At 37.5% G+C, this 19254-nt stretch overlaps 1 protein-coding gene across 8 annotated transcripts in view; it reads right to left on the bottom strand.

The window, feature by feature from the left end:
* Positions 1–19254, bottom strand: part of cadm2b (cell adhesion molecule 2b) — a 257226-nt gene that overhangs the window by 6899 nt on the left and 231073 nt on the right. For 5 of the 8 annotated variants that reach the window (XM_056262495.1, XM_056262493.1, XM_056262491.1 and 2 more), the window contains 4 exons: positions 17319–17480; positions 16564–16654; positions 15593–15771; positions 6860–6886 (listed from right to left, as the gene is read on the bottom strand). In XM_056262495.1, the coding sequence (XP_056118470.1) occupies positions 6860–6886; positions 15593–15771; positions 16564–16654; positions 17319–17480 (459 nt within the window). The remainder of the gene's footprint in view (positions 1–6859; positions 6887–15592; positions 15772–16563; positions 16655–17318; positions 17481–19254) is intronic. The other 3 variants (XM_056262492.1, XM_056262498.1, XM_056262494.1) reach the window with 1 other exon arrangement.

Raw genomic sequence — 19254 nt, 5'->3', positions numbered from 1 at the left:
ATGTAAAGGTTTTTTCACACCAAAAGTGAAATCAATAATCCTGAGGCTAAAGGAAATACAAATTCACGCCTGTACAGTAGAGGTCAATAAATGGGAAAACAAAGTAATGCGTTACTTATTGGAAAAAGTAACTCAGATGTTTTGTTGTGAATTCAAAAGCAATGCATTACTTAAATCGTTACTTTAAAAAAGTAATCTGATTACATAACTCAAGTTACTTGTAAAGCTTTACCCCAACACTGAAATATCCATCTAATTTTACCCCTTTATCAGCGTATTTTACTGAAAAACATTCTGTAAGCTAGCATCAGCAAAGGGTCAAGTCCTTTGAACAGACATGACTGAATAGAAAACACTTATGATATCTCCAAGTGTATATGGTCAGAGATTAATAGCTATTCTGAGACACGTGCTTATGAATGCACATACCATTGGCTGGTCTAGACTGAAAAGTACGATTTTTTTTTTAATGCTGATTGAGCACAAGAAACAACATTTATGGGACAGGTCATGTCAGATTTTGTTGCTGATTTGAAATATGTTGTTTAATTGTGAATTCGGAAAGCTTTTTTTAAATTTATTTCAGGACTTGGTCTTGAAAGGTGTTGCAAATATGGCCGCCGAGTGAACAGACTTTCCTTGAAAGGGACTTTGATGCGTATCTTTCTGTTGATGGAGCAAAGACATACTGAACTCCTTTGGAAATGGAGCTAGTTTGTGAAAGTAAAGAGATCATTAGTCTCATTCACGGATGGTGACATGTGGCCAAAGACGCAAGTCATTTTGCTTGAGCGTTAATGAATTCCATTAAGATCTCGCATGTGAAAGGCCAGAGGCACAGAATGTGTTTTATGGCAAACACACACACACCCAATCAGAATCTTCATAGCTTTAAATGAACATTTGCATCAAAATAAATCAATGTGGAATTAATTAATGTTGATTTCTTGATTTACAATTTGTTGCAAAGACCCTGTGAAATTGTACATAAAGTCTGTGGAGATAAGAAATGAGGTCTATAGGGAACACTTTCAATTTGCATTATTATTGGAACGTTCCAGGTTCAAAACAAGTTAAGTCAGCATTTATGAATTATGAAAGCTTGTTTGTACTATGGAATAAAAAAAACAAGTAAAAAATAAATAAGCAATAAAGTTTTTTCTTACAATTGTGAGTTTATATGTCGCAATCAGTGTTGGGTAGTAATTACTAATTACTTTCTCCTTGGAAAAAGTAAAGCAAGGGATTACTTTTTTCTGTAATTTAGACTACAGAACAATTCTGTATAAAACAATAGTGGATTAAACATCAAAATTTTACGTCTAATGTTCAAAATTTATGTTTTCAATGTAACCTTGTCCCTTTGGTCAGTTCAAGAATAATTTATAAAAATGTTATATTATTTATTTGATAAACTTAAAAGAGCAGCATGTTTATGATTGTTTTGTTTAACTGGTTAAGGTTGATATGGGATTTAGAAAGTAATTAGTAATAAGTAATGCAATACATTTTAGAGAGAGTAATTCGTACAGTAATCTAATTACACTGTTGGAGATTATTTACTATTATTTAAATTAGTAACTAGCAATTAATTACTTTTTTGGAGTAATTTACACAACACTGCATGCAATTCAGACTTTATAACTCAATTACGAGACATTACGAGATATAAACTCGCAATTGTGAGAAAAAAAGTCAGAATTGTCAGCAATTGTGAGTTTATATCTCAATTCTGAAAAAAAAAAATCTGAATCGCGAAATTCGCGATACATAAACTCACAATTGTGAGAATTGGGAGATAAAAAGTCTTTATTTCTCAGAAATGTTAGATATAAACTTGCAATTGCGCGTTATAAAGTCCAAATTGTGCGATATAAATTCGCAGTCCAGAGAAAAAGTAAACTGCAATATAGAAACTTGCAATTTGATAAAAAAAAAATAAAAAAATCAGAATTGCGAGTTTATATCAGAGCGTTTTTATTTTGCCATTCTAACTTTATTTCTCACAAGTGTGAGTTTTTCTCTCAGATCTGTTAGATATGAACTCAAGTCCGAATTGCACGAAATAAACTCGCGAGAATTGTGAGATAAAAAGTTGCAATTACCTATTTTTCCTATTATTCCCTGGCGGAAACAAGCTTCCATAGAGTCGATTAACACACAATGCAGTTACAGTTCATCCATCAGTTAGCATAAACAAGCATAAATTGTGTTTATAATAATGCAAGGCATTCTGCGTGGTATTTTGCTATCTTTATTATAGCAATAATTAAAAAATTCTGCATTTGTTTTGAACTGGTGACGTTCCTTAAAAGTATGACCTATGTTCTAAATACAGATGGCCCTGGAAATACTATCTGTATATAAGCGCTGTCATCTCCACACACTCATTTTGCAACTCATGTTCACTCTACTCCCAGCGGAATATGGTGTGGGTGGCATAAAATATGATTAGATTTAAAAAACAAATTACAGTTGCTAATAATTAAAATCAGTTCCCTTATGGGAGAGCAGGCTAAGGAAATCTGACCTATGACAAATAGTTAGAACACATCGAGGCGAAACATTCAGCACAGAGACCCCAGTGAAATAGACGACCAAGCTGGAAAATCAATGGTTCACCAAAAAACAAAACAGGACACAAACTGCACAAAGCAAAATAAAACATGTTTCTCAAAAGGCCATACCATGCACACACTGATGACATATAATATCATGTTTTTATGGGAGCGATTTAACAGTCACTGCTGCAACTCAGTTTTAGCGAAATTAAAGATTTCGAATAATTTCGCCTTTCAAATGATCTACAAGGACACTGAGCTATCTTCAAGAATTGAGTGCTGGTGCTTAAGATTCAGTCTGCTGGTTTCTTAAGATTCAGTCTGTCTGCTTATAACTGCTGATAATAACAAAAAAGAACTAAAGCATGCTTGAAAAAAAAGTCGTATTTACAGTATATATATATATATATATATATATATATATATATATATACAGTGGGGAGAACAAGTATTTGATACACTGACGATTTTGCAGGTTTTCCCACTTACAAAGCCTGTGGAAGTCTGTAATTTGTATCATAGGTACTCTTCAACTGTGAGTGACGGAATCAAAAACAAAAATCCAGAAAATCACATTGTATGATTTTTAAGTAATTCATTTGCATTTTATTGCATGACATAAGTATTTGATCACCTACCGACCAGTAAGAATTCCGGCTCTCACAGACCTGTTAGTTTCTCTTTAAGAAGCTCTCTTGTTCTCCACTCATTACCTGTATTAACTGCACCTGTTTGAACCCGTTACCTGTATAAAAGACATCTGTCCACACACTCAATCAAACAGACCCCAACCTCTCCACAATGGCCAAGACCAGAGAGCTGTGTAAGGACATCAGGAAAAAAGTTGTAGACCTGCACAAGGCTGAGATTGGCAATAGGCAAGCAGCTTGGTGAGTAGGCAACAACAGTTGGCGAAATCATTAGAAAATGGAAGAAGTTCAAGATGACGGTCAATCTCCCTCGGTCTGGGGCTCCATGCTAGATCTCACCTCGTGGGGCATCAATGATCATAAGGAAGGTGAGGGATCAGCCCAAAACTACACGGCAGGACCTGGTCAATGACCGGAAGAGAGCTGGGACCACAGTCTCAAAGAAAACCATTAGTAACACACTACGCCGTCATGGATTAAAATCCTGCAAGGTCCCCCTGCTCAGGCCAGTGCATGTCCAGGCCCGTCTGAAGTTTGCCAATGACCATCTGGATGATCCAGAGGAGGAATGGGAGAAGGTCATGTGGTCTGATGAGACAAAAATAGAGCTTTTTGGTCTAAACTCCACTCGCCGTGTTTGGAGGAAGAAGAAGAAGGATGAGTAACACAATCCCAACCTTGAAGCATGGAGGTGGAAACATCATTCTTTTGAGATGCTTTTCTGCAAAGGGCGACTGCACCGCATTGAGGGGAGGATGGATGGGGCCATGTATCGCGAGATCTTGGCCAACAACCACCTTCCCTCAGTAAGAGCATTGAAGATGGGTCGTGGCTGGGTCTTCCAGCATGACAACGACCCGAAACACACAGCCAGGGCAACTAAGGAGTGGCTTCGTAAGAAGCATCTCAAGGTCCTGGAGTGGCCTATAGTCAGTCTCCAGACCTGAACCCAATAGAGAATCTTTGGAGTAGGGATCGACCGATATGGATTTTTTGGTGCCGATACCGATACCGATTTTTCCCCATCAGCCTTAGCCGATGACCGATACGGGCTGCCGATTTTCTTGAGCCGATATTTGGAGCCGATACATTTTGCTCCCTCAATTTACATCATAAAAATGACATGATGTTAACAAATGTTACAGGTCTCAATTTAATAAAAGTAACATTTATTTAACGTAAAAAAATCTATATTTAACAAATAGTAAAAACATGTGAGGTAGAACAAGAACAAGTAGATAAACAATATTTAACAAATATTAAAAACATGAGGTAGAACAAAAAAAAGTTCACTGCTGAAAATAAATATTTAAGCATAAATAAAATAATTACACTATTGCACACAGTAGCAACCAGCATAATAAAGTGCACAGTGCACACTGTACTTCATTTTAAAAGTAACGAACTATTTACTGCCATGGTTTAAATTTGTCTACATAAAATAAAATGAGCATGTCTAGTCTCTAATATCACTGCGATGGCGAGGGAGACACACACCACACGCGTCCAAACCTCAGCCAGGTGGTCGCAAAAAGCACGGAACAACGTTGGTATTACTTAATCCTATGACCAGTGTTCGTAACAGCTACCGTACGCATACTAGGGCTGTCAAAATTGCTCAAATGGCGTTTGTATATTCCCTCTAAAAAACATATTTGAGCATATCGTCGTGCATTTGGTCAATGACGCGCATTACGTCAATAACAGGACAAATGAATACAAAGAGACATAACTAATAGTATTAAGTAGCTTATTTGAGTTTAAACATATTTGACAACGTATTACTACAAAAAAAACGAGTAAATCAACTAATGGCCAAGACCGCAGAGCTCACTCTGGCTCGCCCGGACTCGCAGGCGCACTCTCTCTCTCTCTCTCTCTCTCGCACTCACCCTCACGCTCTCCGCGCATACCGGGTTAAATGAACAACAACAAACAAATGTTGAGTGCTGATCAAGAGTTTTGTGCAAGCAATTTAAGGTATATAGCAGGCTTCATTCAGTGATTGAAACAAATACATTAATTGAAGTTTCACAGTACATAGAACCGACACTGAGCGAGCTGTGCTGTGGTAACGTTAGTCTGCTACCGCGGGCGTGTTTTTCCACATTCGAATATTAATTTTCACCTTCAAAATTCAGTTTTTTTTAACTATTTGAATATATATTCGTATTTAGAATATTCATTGACAGCCCTAATGCATACTGAACGGATAGCCTACAGCAATTTGCAGCTCCCTAAATACAATGGCAAGCAAGCAGTTTTATAGACGAGTCATTCGCGTTTTCCATTTGGACCCACAAACTTGCTTAGCTATATAGTTGCAACCACATAACAGTTATAAAGCAACGTGTTTCCATTTTCAAAGTGTTTGACAATATTTCAGCAGTCAAACAGTTAAAAGATGCTTTGAAAGTTTAAAAGTTACCGTTATCTTGAAGCGCAGGTTGTAGTGGGGGAGGGACAGTGCAGAGTCTGCACGTGAACTGCAGCGTCTCCAGCAGCACAGAGCTGCCTGTGGACGCCTGTCTATAAATAATGCCGGGAAAAAACTATCGGCGAACGCAGCAGCCGCATATCGGCCGATTCCGATACACGTAAAAAACGCAAATATCGGCCCGATATATCGGCCGGCCGATATATCGGTCGATCACTACTTTGGAGGGAGCTGAAAGTCCGTATTGCCCAGCGACAGTCCCGAAACCTGAAGGATCTGGAGAAGGTCTGTATGGAGGAGTGGGCCAAAATCCTTGCTGCAGTGTGTGCAAACCTGGTCAAGAACTACAGGGATCGTATGAACTCTGCAATTGCAAACAAATGTTTCTGTACCAAATATTAAGGTCTGCTATTCTGATGTATCGAATACTTATGTCATGCAATAAAATGCAAATGAATGACTTAAAAATCATACAATGTGATTTTCTGGATTTTTGTTTTAGATTCCGTCACTCACAGTTGAAGAGTACCCATGATACAAATTACAGACTTCTACATGCTTTGTAAGTGGGAAAACCTGCAAAATCGGCAGTGTATCAAATATTTTTTTTCACTAAGGCTCAACTATTTTATGGGTCTCTAATAAATCTAATATGTAGATGTAAAAATTACATAAAGATTTACTTGATTACACCACTTGACATTTGATGTTAAAAATGGCCTTCAAAAATGTATGAAACTGACACAAATTTGTAGAAAAATGCCTATATTAAGATTTCCTTACATTACATTTGATTTCAAAAATGCATGAAACTGACACAAATGCAAAAAGGACTGTAATATACATTTCTAGGAACATGCATTTTAAACTACATTTTGAAAAAGATATTTCCTTGTCGTCATCCTGTATACTGTAGGCCTATCCTTGTGCCATTGACCCTTTTGTATTTCTAACTTTTCCAGATGCTTCCTAACAGAAATGCGATACATTTCCTTTCACTGATGCCTGTAAGTGGGTCTTGTGTGAATGACAGCACCATGGAGCACCATGACATTTCACAAAGATCAGCAGTGCTCCCATGCAAGGCAATGGCTCCCAGCTCATGCTATGGAGGAGGTTAATTGGCGTAACCCGACCCACCACTCCACAAGCCACATTACAGCGCCCTGTCTCGCAATGATGATGTCAGCACTCCAGCAAAAAATATTTACCTGTAGTTGTACCTGGGAAATCTTTAGCTGTTGCCATGGACGCAGACAGAAAGGGGCAGTAAGGGAAGACAAGGGTGAGGACATCACAAGGGGAGAGAATAAAAAAAAAAAATAAAAAACTGCCCACAAAACTCAAAACCATTAATGAAGACACTAACCGACAGCATTAACCTGCTGTCAGAATGATGGAACATGGACGACTGGGACGACATAATGGTTTCAAGTACAAATGCAGTTTTGTACAAACTAACAAATCCTGCAAAACACATCCATTTGGCATATTCATAACTATACATTCTTGCTAATCTCTGGTGTCTGCTACGTCCCGCTGCACTGCTCTGTAATGATGTTACTTATCATGCAAATCGCTCTGAATTTCAAGCCTCTGAAGCTGAAGATATTTTCTACTGCATTAATACCAGTTAAGTCATTTGAGTTACTAGCCTCTTTATCTTACACAGATAAAAAGAAAGGGCATGACAAATTGGGACAATTGGTCTCATTCACTAACCGTGTGTATGCAGAGAGTTTGTGTGTGAAATATGCATACGAACGTCTTCATATCAATCATGATTCATCGATCACTTTTGTACTTGGGGTGTGTTTACACGACAACAATGTACAAAAAACAGAAACGTTTTTTGTGTTTTTCGCGTACAGACAACAGATCTGCGAAAACGAGTAAAAACACTGATTCTGCTGCCAGGCCAGTAGGTGGCGATGTCACTTTGTAAAGAAACACTACGCGCCTATAGACTGAACATGTAATATTAATGCGCATGACGTCACCGTTTACACAAATTCACGTTTTTGTAGTTTACACAGAGACGATAACGGGATCGTTTTCAAAAACTTGCACTTTGCAACCTGTTTTCAAAAGTTTGCGTTTTTAGGTCCCCAAAATGATGGTTGTTGTGTAAATGAACGGCCAAAACGTATAAAACGTTTTCTGTTGAAAACACTGCCATGCAAATGGCCCCTTAAATTTATTGTAATCTTATGGGGAAAAAACACATTATAACAACTGAAACCACACATAGGCCTATGCAAAAAAAAAGTTTGACACTATGTTCAAGTTGGTCATGTGAATTCAACCTGTTGACCAACAGAAAGCTGCTTGCTTTGAAAGTGACTTCTGTGTGAGATGTGCTTCATACATCTCAATGCTATTGACAATGGACCTTTTTTCATGTGAAATTTCACAAACATTTTTCTAATATGACCACGTGCACCTTAAAGGAGTACTTTACCACTGGCAAAATGGGATTTCGATAAAACTTGGCAGCCTACACAGGCGAAAGGTGAAATTTATTTTTGAAATCTTGAAATGTTGGAAATTTAGATTTTCTTCCCTTTTGCCAAATTGCTAGGAGAACTTCAACACCCATAATGCACTGGGCATGTTGTCGTCCAAGGCCACTCCCACCAGTCTGCTATGGATAAGCTTGAACAGAGTAAAATGCCGCCTTGCTTTAGTAGGAAATACTTCTTTGCAAACTTTTAGTCATAATGGTGTCAACTTGTATTGTTCCCGGGTGCAAGAATTTAAAGAGTAAACGTTTAGCGGGAGTGCGTTACTTTCGGTTTTACAGAGGCTAAAGGCTACAAAGAATCCTAAAAATGGAGAAAACACTAACAGAAAATCTGAAAAACCTGCATGTTTGTAGTCAACATTTCAAACTGGATGACCACGAACACAGAAATGGAGGTGAAAAACTGAAAGAGACTGCCGTTCTGTCATTTACGCAAAACGCAGTCATCTACAGGTAAGAAAGCTGTTGCCATTGAGTTCCATTTTTACCAATATGCTGTTTAAAGAGTAGACAAAATACAATACCATTTTCAGTGATAAACCTACTCTTATAATAACTGTTAATAATCTTCTGTCAATCCAACTGGGGATACAAAATACGGAAGTACAATCCGTAGTTTTCACGAAAGCTGTCAAAAATTCACTAGATGGTGTGTTTCGTGTCATCCGGTGGACTTTTGCTGACAAATAAACGTGAATTCCTCAGTCCAGGTAACACGGAGAACTAGTAAACATTGTTTATTTACCTATAACTACCGACATTACAACAATACAAAGCGGGTGGAAAATCAGCGAAGTTACACTTAAGAGAAGTTGCGTATAGCTTGAGCTGTGAGGTTAATCTGTATAACAACGCAGACATGCTTATGTGCATCTTTAGAGAGTGTCATATGTTTGCTGAAATCGATGAACAACTGCAAAAAAGGTTGTATGGAAAGCCCTTATATGGAATTTGGGTGTATTTTATGCAAATGACTAACCTCTGACACACGGTCGCTCATTAGAATACTCCAAAATAATTTGTATTAGCACAAGGTTAAGAACAAATTCATGTGCATATGCACATAATGTGATTTTTTTTGTCCTGTGCATACAAAAAACAATAATCCACGCAATAACTAGTGAATGAGACCCAACGTTGCTTGTCCCCATGTACTTGTTCGTTCACACTGGAGAATCTGCCCTTCGATTTACTGAAACAGAGCTTATGTGTGATTAGAAAGACCTTTTATCTCTCACCTCTTTGACAGTCTGACAACCAGAATTTCATCCGCGGCTAGCTTTTTTCCCCTCAACACTGAAGCCAAAAACCTTTTAGTCCAATTTGTACAAGCAGGAAAAAAAAGAATGTCTGATGTAAAAAGGTGGAGGTGACGTGAAGTGGCAGCGAGAGAGATGGAGGAGAGGAAAATATCAACATTCCCGCTATAGTTCAAACGCTGTGTGACTGTTCGCAGCTCATTTCTGCTGCGGGCTGAGTGTGTTTCCCCCAGGGTTTCTGATGTGGGTGAATCTTACGAATCCTGACAAGAACGTGTCTGAGGCTTATTTCACCTCAAAAGAAGTACGAAATTATAGTTTGTTTAAAGAACATTAAGCCTGTTTTTAGTGTTGTTGATGGAGATTTCGCACACGTGCCCCTGGTGGCCACTAAGGGTAGCACAAGTTACAAAATATACCCAAGTTTGGGGTCAGTAATTTTCTTCGAAAAGTAGTCTCTTATGCTCAGTAAAAACAGTAATATTGTGAAATATTACATATATTATATATTACAATTTAAAATATTCATTTACTATTTTAATATATTTTAAAATGTAATTTATTCATGTGAAGGAAAAGCTAAATTTTCAGCATCATGACTCCAGTCTTCCGTGTCACATGATCCTTCAGAAATCATTCTAAAGGTGCGTTCACACCATGTTGTAATTACCGCAATTACGTGATTTCAACTTGTAAAAAGCGTTCCCGTCCTCGAAGAGCTCGTAATTACAGCTCTTACTTGTAGCACCTGACCGCTGCAGATTCATTTAGGCGTTGATAGAAGTGCCATAGAAATGCATAAGTCCCAGTCCGAGGACGCGAACAGCTCCAAAAATAACGTCACGTGTTGTCATCTCGAGACTATGGTAATTACCACATGGCTAAATGCAGTAATATGAAGAAACATTTCTTATTACTATCAACGTTAAAAAAAAAGTTTTGCTGCTTACTGTTGTTGTGGAAATCGTGATTCATTTTTTTTCCTCAGGATAATTTGATGAATAGAAAGTTCAAAAGAACGGCATTTATTCGAAACAGAAATCTTTTGTCAAATTATGAATGTCTTGACTGCCCCTTTTGGTCAAATTAAGGCATCTTTGCTGAAAAAAGTATTATTTTTTCAAACTTGACCCCACATTTTTTAACGCTAGTGTAAATGTTCATGTTTACTGTTTGGTGCATCTCAGGAGTAAATTATAATTATATTAATTTATGCAGGTACTGTATTGTTGTGAAGCACATAGCCTGTCATCTTGTCTTCTTTCTGTAAAAAGGCACTTTATTTACTTCTACTATCTTAGCTTGTACTTCTCTGAAAGCCCATATGCGTACATTTAAAGCATTTGACACATTTAAAATATACGTTTCTAGAGGTAGTCTCTTTTTGGGACAGTCTGTGGAGGTTTATCACAAGTTTCTGACTAACTGATTTAATTTAGCATAATTTAAAAACAAAACAAAAATTCAGTGTGAAATATGACCTGGATTTGCCCCATTTGCCTTGTTGTACAGATCACCATGTCCAAAACTATGCAAAAACAGCTCTATTTACATGTTTATTTTCTATTTTTCTAGTTGGTAAAGGCTCCTCTTCTGGTTCTGTAATGTTTAATGCATCAGAAACGGGACCACTTGCTAGTTTCCTCAGCCTGAACTGTAAACGCGGGCTGCTTTGATCAGTCTCTGGCCACCCACGCCCTTGCTTTAACATGTCTCCCGAACAAATTACAGATAAATAATTAGCTCTTTAAATAAGACCTAAGACTGAAGAGGAGGAAAAAGTTAAAAGAAGTATAAACACAACTCAGCAGTTTCAAGCTATTTGGCAAGTACTTCGTTTAGGGTCAAATTGCCTCACAAGTGCCTCTGGAAGCATTTCATCTCTTGCAGGACGCACTTCTGAAAAGACGTCAATTTTATGGATGTTTGCACGCTTTTCAGAGCAAGTAAACAAAACTCTTTTTCATCTGTTCTCATGGTTTTAATTGAGAGGGGGTTGGTAGCGAACACATGCTGATTATAGAAAGCAAGCAATAAATATTTTACAGTTCCAAGCAAGCGCTGGATTAAACCCATGGGACATAAATCCTGATGCTCATTTAAAAGTCAGAGGAGAACTCAGGCTCAGAGTAGCCAGAGGGAGTCTCGTCTGCTCAGACCTTCTGCTGGGTACATTACACCTGCAGGAGAGATGTCACAGGTCTCTCAACGGCTCGATAACACTCGCATATAGGAGCGTGCGGACCAATACATGGATTTTCACATCTAGAGGAGCAATTGGATTGTCTGTGGACACTGCTGTTTTCTAGCTCATGCTTGTCTTTCTAGAAAATGTCTACTGCTGCTGACTGGACATGAATATATGCTGGTTTCAGTTTTGTCTTTTGGGCTTTTTGATTCGTTTATACAACAGGATGGTCAAGAGAGTGTTTTGAGGGTAGCGAATATATGCCACAGCTCTGATGACTACAGTATATAGAGCTACACTGTAAAAAGGATTTTTCAAAGCAGATAACTGAAGTAAGTTTTACAAGAAAATCCTCAATTTCTCTTTCTGAGTTGAAATTGTCATGAGATTTTAGTCAGTGCATGGATGTATTTGTTAATCTTATTTTACCATCTTATCATATCCCTCTCCCCACCTGCCCCTAAATTGGGCATAACTTGCAAAACTAATATAATACTACTTTGTCAATTTATTTTATTTATTTAATAGAATTTATTACAACAAATCTGTAAAAATCTGTTGCGGATGTGTATATTTAAATATGCAGCCCAACATAGTGGCACTGGCTCAAACCAATGGTGTGAGTTTGGGGGCGGGGCTAACAGTTTCTCCGGCCAATGGCCGATTTCTCCTGATTGATGTTCCTAGTGGTACAAAAATTATACACGTTACAGTTTTAAATCTAGACATTCAGAACCGAGTTACTAAATGGCACTTATATTAAAAAAATAATAGTATTGTTTTGGTTTAGTATAAAATGTATTGTAGTTTCAATCAATTATTCGCTCATTGTGAAAAAGAAGTAGGGCTAGCATACTTTTAGAAAGAGTACATATTATAGAAACAATATACTTAAAAAATAAATATTTACTTAAGTGCAAACTGAATGTAATGTTTCTGTCCAATTAATTGCATGTTAACTGTAATTAAATGAAAATGCATTATAATTAAAATTTATATTAAATGCAATTAGCTGAAATTTATAATGATTTTTTTGACTCGCTTAAGTAGGACTTGTCTTTATATGTAATTTCATAAATATTTCTATCTTTGAAATATGTTTAAAGTGTTTTGCCGAATGTACTGAACTAAAACATACCTTAATGTCATTTCTATCGAAACTTTGTATGTCATGTATTTAAATTTATTTAGAATTACACACTTGTAATGATGAAGTTGCAATGTAGCAATGTTTCAAAACTTAAAATGTAACATTGAATAACACACTACAGTTAAAAATTACTTACAAATACTGTTAGTCAACACATAGAAATAAGTGTACTTAAAGTGCAACAAAAGATTATTAAAACGAAATTATTTAAAATTACTTTAAAATAAATTTTTTTATTTGACTACCACAAAGTGCACTTAACACAAAAAGTAAGTGTAAAGGCCTGTTCACACCGGGACGAATTTCGCGCGCGATATTCGCCGACGTTTAACGCCTCGTGACTAAACAAAGGGCGCCAATGTGATTCGGTGTGCACACCGACACGAAAAAAAGCGTCATTTTTTAAAAAACGCCTCGGGTTCGTTTTTTTGGTTTGACGCGCCTCGTCAAAAACTATCCGACCAATGAGATTGACGCTTTTGCTCACGTGTCTGGAGCTTCTGAAGTTACAGTAAAACTCAACTTGGGGGCGCTCAAACACAAAACGGTCTTGCCGAGCACACATACGTAACGGCGAAGAAGATATACGCCAAGTAGCGTCTTCACTGCCGGGAAGAAATAAGACGAGGAAGATGCAAGACAAGATGAATGTAGAGCTGCTGGTCTCGTTGGTGTCGGAACATAAAGAACTATGACAAACGCGACAGCGACTACAAAATAGGACTATTTCTGTTTTACATTAAGCGCCATCTAATGTCAGGGAATGAATTTGCATGTTCACTCGGCTCATCGTCAGCGAAAATCGCTTGGGTGTGAACACAAAAAACGCATTGAAAAACGCTGGCGCATAACGCGCGCCGATATTCGTCCCGGTGTGTACGGGGCTTTAGAAGTTCTAGTTTAACCATCTTAAATCTCAGCATAGTCCAAGGCTTACATATATGCATACAGTATAGGATTCCTTTGTCCTGAAAGAATGTACTGGCAACATCTGTTATTCATAATATGTTCGAATGTATAACACTGAGAGTGAAAGACCCTTTTCTTTCGCTCTCAGTGTTATACATTGAAGGGCCTTTCTGGACCCAAATGTATGTGTGAATATCTAGCCGGAAACTGGCCACATATGGACTTTAAGTACACCTAAGTAGCTTTTTATTTCATTAATATTAAAATATCTGCAAGTACAGTTTTTTTTTTAAATACACTAAAAGGGTTTTTTTTTTTTGCACAAGGGTTAGTCAATAATACACTGTAAAAAATATACCGATAAGTTAAAACAGATTATTTTAATATTGCTTTAACTCATCGAAATAAGTTAGCAATTTACAACTTTTTTTTTACAAGTTATACAAGATTAAACTTTTTAAAGTCAGTTTAATGCAATTTAGGTTGAAATGACTTAAACATCCAAGTTGATTGTACTTAAATTTAAGTGCAGCAACTTTTTCTACAGTCTAGTTGAGTGAAATCGGAATCATTAAATTCCTTATGATACTAATTCTATTTCTATAGTAAACAAACCTAAGTAATGTTAAATATCACGGCCCAATTTGCCATCCTACTTAACAGAAAACTAAAAAAACAAAATTTACCATCCTGTTTTTCATTAATTTCCTTTCCTAAACACCAGACATTCACATTTCTATCTGTCCTTGGAAAAATAAAGTGTACCTGCCAACAGACACATAAATAAATGTAAATTAAAACGGTAACTGGAGATGAATATAGACTGTGTGATTTCAACTGACATTTATTGCTACTTGGCAGTCGTACCATTAGCAAATTAGGTTCATTCGAGAGCCGAGTCGGACAACTCATCCTGAGACGAAGGGCTTAATAAATATCACTCGGGTGAAGTCAGACATCTAGATGGATTAGAAGCAGAGGTAATGAGTTGTGAATGAGATTCTCCCTCTTTCTCTTTCTACACCTGTCTGTTTCTTGCTTCCTCTTATTTCTTTAACCTGCAGGTCAAGGTTTGACTGGTTATAGTTCGGTTAGTCTTTGCTAGTAAATGATGTAACTAAAAGTGTTGTTTTCCATTGACAACCATTCAAAAGTAGCTGTGCAAATAAGTTTAATAATATATATTTTTGGCTAGCATGTCGGTAATACATCATTATGCTAGCAAATAACTTTATCCAGGTATTATAGATCTTCTTGGTTTAACCTAAATTTAGTTGTAGAGCTTCTACACTAGTGAAGATATTTATTTTGTATGTCTTGTTAATGTGGCCAAATAAAATCTAGGGCAACGGAAAGGCATGGAGAGTTGTGGGCTCAACTTTCAAAAGGCGTCCGTCCATAAAGGACCCTCCTGTTGTGACAAATCCCACGTCTTTGCTTTTCGAACAAAAAAAATGTGTACCTTCCAAATGATTTCCCTCAAAGATTGCTGTTGGGCCTATTAAAAAGCGATGCTACAAATCCGTCTCTGTCCAAGGCGCTCTGTATCTTCCTTCCAATTTTAGCTTGACAAATGTTATCCGCATTAGCAGTGGACCCTTAATTGTGTGTTCTTCTCTTGCTTTACTTCCTGTTTTGGAAAACCAACTTATCATTTCTGGCTCCGTCTCACTTTGGTGGCAAATACTGCAGCCACCAGCAGTTTCTGCTGTATACCCCCAACACACAAAAACACTGGTAAACTAGACCAGGAGGAGTTCACTGAGTGCGTATGTGTGTTTTGATGCAGATTACGATGGATATTAACATGAACTTTCACAAATAAAATAAATAATGAGAACATAACATGAGAATATAAAACAAACTTATGGATTTATTGCCCTCCAGATGTTATGTTGGCCCAGAAGTACTTACCATACACATACAGTGTAAATTCATCCCTGTTGGTGCCGAGGATGTTGCTGGCCTCACAGCGGTATGTGCCGTTGTCTGTTTTGTTCAGTGTGGTAATGATTAGATCTCTACCCTCCACGATCATTCGTTCAACATCAGGAAGCTCACCTCCATCTTTCGTCCAGAAAACTGGCTCAGGCCTAAAAACAACAGAATGATTTAGCCTGAGGCTTTAGAAATGTAAAGATCGAGAACTGTGACAGTAGCTGGTCACTTGTCCGTCATGAAAATGACACTGCATGCCAAGTGGGTGTCAGTTGAGCATCTTGTTGCATTTCAGACACCAAGAAACTCCATGCTTTCCATATGGTTTTAATTTGAAATCAGGACATACTGCCAGAAAATGTGCTATGCTAGTTTATGTAGATTTTTTTCTCCCTAGTGTACAGGAAAAGGTACACTACACTGGATTTCTTATTTCATTTTTTTGTTAGAAATGAATTATTGTTGAGTACATAAAAAAAAAAAAAATCTATGTTCAAGTTCCTTTCGTTGCACTCAGTCAAACTATTTTTAACGCAAGAATGCATCAATGTAAATGCCCCCCTATTGTACTTCCATTGTAAATATATAACATGAAAAATTCTGAGCACCTGTAATCTTTTTAGGCCATGGGTTTAGTAGGCTGGTGACAGAAAAGATTTTTCTCTCATTTTGTTATCATTTCCGCTCAAGGAACGTTTTACGTTTTTGTCCTCTACCTCAGAAAGGTCACACTAAAAGAGTTACAACTGTCTGTAGACGATTATATGACTCACTAAATCTCTCCCAAATATCACAATTTGATTTAATATTATTGCTTTTTGTTCTTGGCATGCAAATAAGGGTCGCCTTGAGACGTGATGATTCTGCTAGTTTAACTTCATATCCTATTCAGACAAATCATATTCAAACAAAGTTCACATTGGTGATTAAAAGAAAGCTGCACTTACAGTGGGTTGCCTTTGGATACACACTCCAGTTTGAAGTACTGTCCTTCCTGAGGTACTATTACTGAGTGCACAATCTGAACCTGAGGAGGATCTGGATTGACAAAACAAAAAAACACAAGGCACAACAAAAACACAAAACAAAACACAAGACACAACAAAAACAAAACAAGACACAACAAAAAACACAAAGCAAAACACAAAAAACACAAGACACAACAAAAACAAAAAAACACAAAACAAACCAAGACAAAAACAAACCGAGACACAAAAACAAAAAGACAAAACACAAATAAAAAAAAAACACAAGACACACAAAAACAAAAACACAAAACGAAAGAAAAACACAAGACACAACAAAAACAAAACACAAAATAAAAAAACAAAACAAAAAACAAGACAACAAAAACAAAACAAAAAACATGATCAAAACAAAACCACAAAATAAAAAAAACGTTATTATAAATATTATAAATATACATTATATGAGACATTGTAAAATACTAGCGTTTTGTCACACCACACCACTTTTTTGTTAAATAGCTTGTTAATGGAAAAGTTACCCTATATTTTGAAACCATGTTACTGAGCTACTGTTACACTACTCCAAAACATTGCTAATTTGCAGTTACTGTACAAATAACACAGGCTCTGCCACGCTTTAAACTGGTGCTGGCAGGCGTCCCGTTTTTATGATCTAATAGCAGTTTCGGTTAAACTAAAGTCAGGAGGGAAACTGATCCAAAAATATGACTCACAGTGGACCTCCAGCACTTCTGTGACCTGGTGCGGCATAGAGCCCAGAGATATGTGCTCCACCACGCAGGTGTACGCTGCTCCGTCGTCCTTCCGGTCCACCTTGAGGTGTACGCTACTCCTGACCGTGAATGACCTCCCAGTGGCGTTTACCTCCTTCTGACCTGCCAAAACAGTCACATGAAGACCTATCAAGCTAATGTTGCATATACAGTACTCTATAGGTACATCATTTAGTATATCATGCATTATGATTATTAAGTGTTACTCAAGATTGTATATAGACATGAGTCAGAGGCTTTATATATATATATATATATATATATATATATATATATATATGAAGACCTGCAATGCAAAAGCCTCTAAAAGCCACCTCTGTCTAAAATGAGATAATAATATTGAGTGAATGCTCTCTGCACATAGTATACGTTCATCAAATACTTTCACTTCAAACTCACTAAATCCCAGCCTCAGCTCATTCAGAAATGTCGGTATTTGGGTAGGAGCCTGATAAAAATGTTAATATTAAACAAAAAATGTAGACGGACTTAGAGGCTTTTGCCTCTGAAGTCTTCATATATACACTCACCTAAAGGATTATTAGGAACACCATACTAATACTGTGTTTGACCCCCTTTCGCCTTCAGAACTGCCTTAATTCTACGTGGCATTGATTCAACAAGGTGCTAAAAGCATTCTTTAGAAATGTTGGCCCATATTGATAGGATAGCATCTTGCAGTTGATGGAGATTTGTGGGATGCACATCCAGGGCACGAAGCTCCCGTTCCTCCACATCCCAAAGATGCTCTATTGGGTTGAGATCTGGTGACTGTGGGGGCCATTTTAGTACAGTGAACTCATTGTCATGTTCAAGCAACCAATTTGAAATGATTCGAGCTTTGTGACATGGTGCATTATCCTGCTGGAAGTAGCCATCAGAGGATGGGTACATGGTGGCCATAAAGGGATGGACATGGTCAGAAACAATGCTCAGGTAGGCCGTGGCATTTAAACGATGCCCAATTGGCACTAAGGGGCCTAAAGTGTGCCAAGAAAACATCCCCCACACCATTACACCACCACCACCAGCCTGCACAGTGGTAACAAGGCATGATGGATCCATGTTCTCATTCTGTTTACGCCAAATTCTGACTCTACCATCTGAATGTCTCAACAGAAATCGAGACTCATCAGACCAGGCAACATTTTTCCAGTCTTCAACTGTCCAATTTTGGTGAGCTCTTGCAAATTGTAGCCTCTTTTTCCTATTTGTAGTGGAGATGAGTGGTACCCGGTGTTGTCTTCTGCTGTTGTAGCCCATCCACCTCAAGGTTGTGCGTGTTGTGGCTTCACAAATGCTTTGCTGCATACCTCGGTTGTAACGAGTGGTTATTTCAGTCAAAGTTGCTCTTCTATCAGCTTGAATCAGTCGGCCCATTCTCCTCTGACCTCTAGCATCAACAAGGCATTTTCGCCCACAGGACTGCCGCATACTGGATGTTTTTCCCTTTTCACACCATTCTTTGTAAACCCTAGAAATGGTTGTGCGTGAAAATCCCAGTAACTGAGCAGATTATGAAATACTCAGACCGGCCCATCTGGCACCAACAACCATGCCACGCTCAAAATTGCTTAAATCACCTTTCTTTCCCATTCTGACATTCAGTTTGGAGTTCAGGAGATTGTCTTGACCAGGACCACACCCCTAAATGCATTGAAGCAACTGCCATGTGATTGGTTGATTAGATAATTGCATTAATGAAAAATTGAACAGCTGTTCCTAATAATCCTTTAGGTGAGTGTATATATATATATATATATATATATATATATATATATACATAATACAGGTAGAAATACATACAGGCTAAGCATGCTGGATAATTTCTTATATAGACATCAGTTGACTGTTTACGCAATATCACACAAGCAAG

The sequence above is a fragment of the Rhinichthys klamathensis genome, unplaced genomic scaffold (genome assembly GCF_029890125.1).
Source record: "Rhinichthys klamathensis goyatoka isolate OS25496 unplaced genomic scaffold, OSU_Roscu_1.1 h1tg000192l_1, whole genome shotgun sequence".
Taxonomy (NCBI): domain Eukaryota; kingdom Metazoa; phylum Chordata; class Actinopteri; order Cypriniformes; family Leuciscidae; genus Rhinichthys; species Rhinichthys klamathensis.
This window is presented reverse-complemented; position numbering and strand designations above follow the sequence as displayed.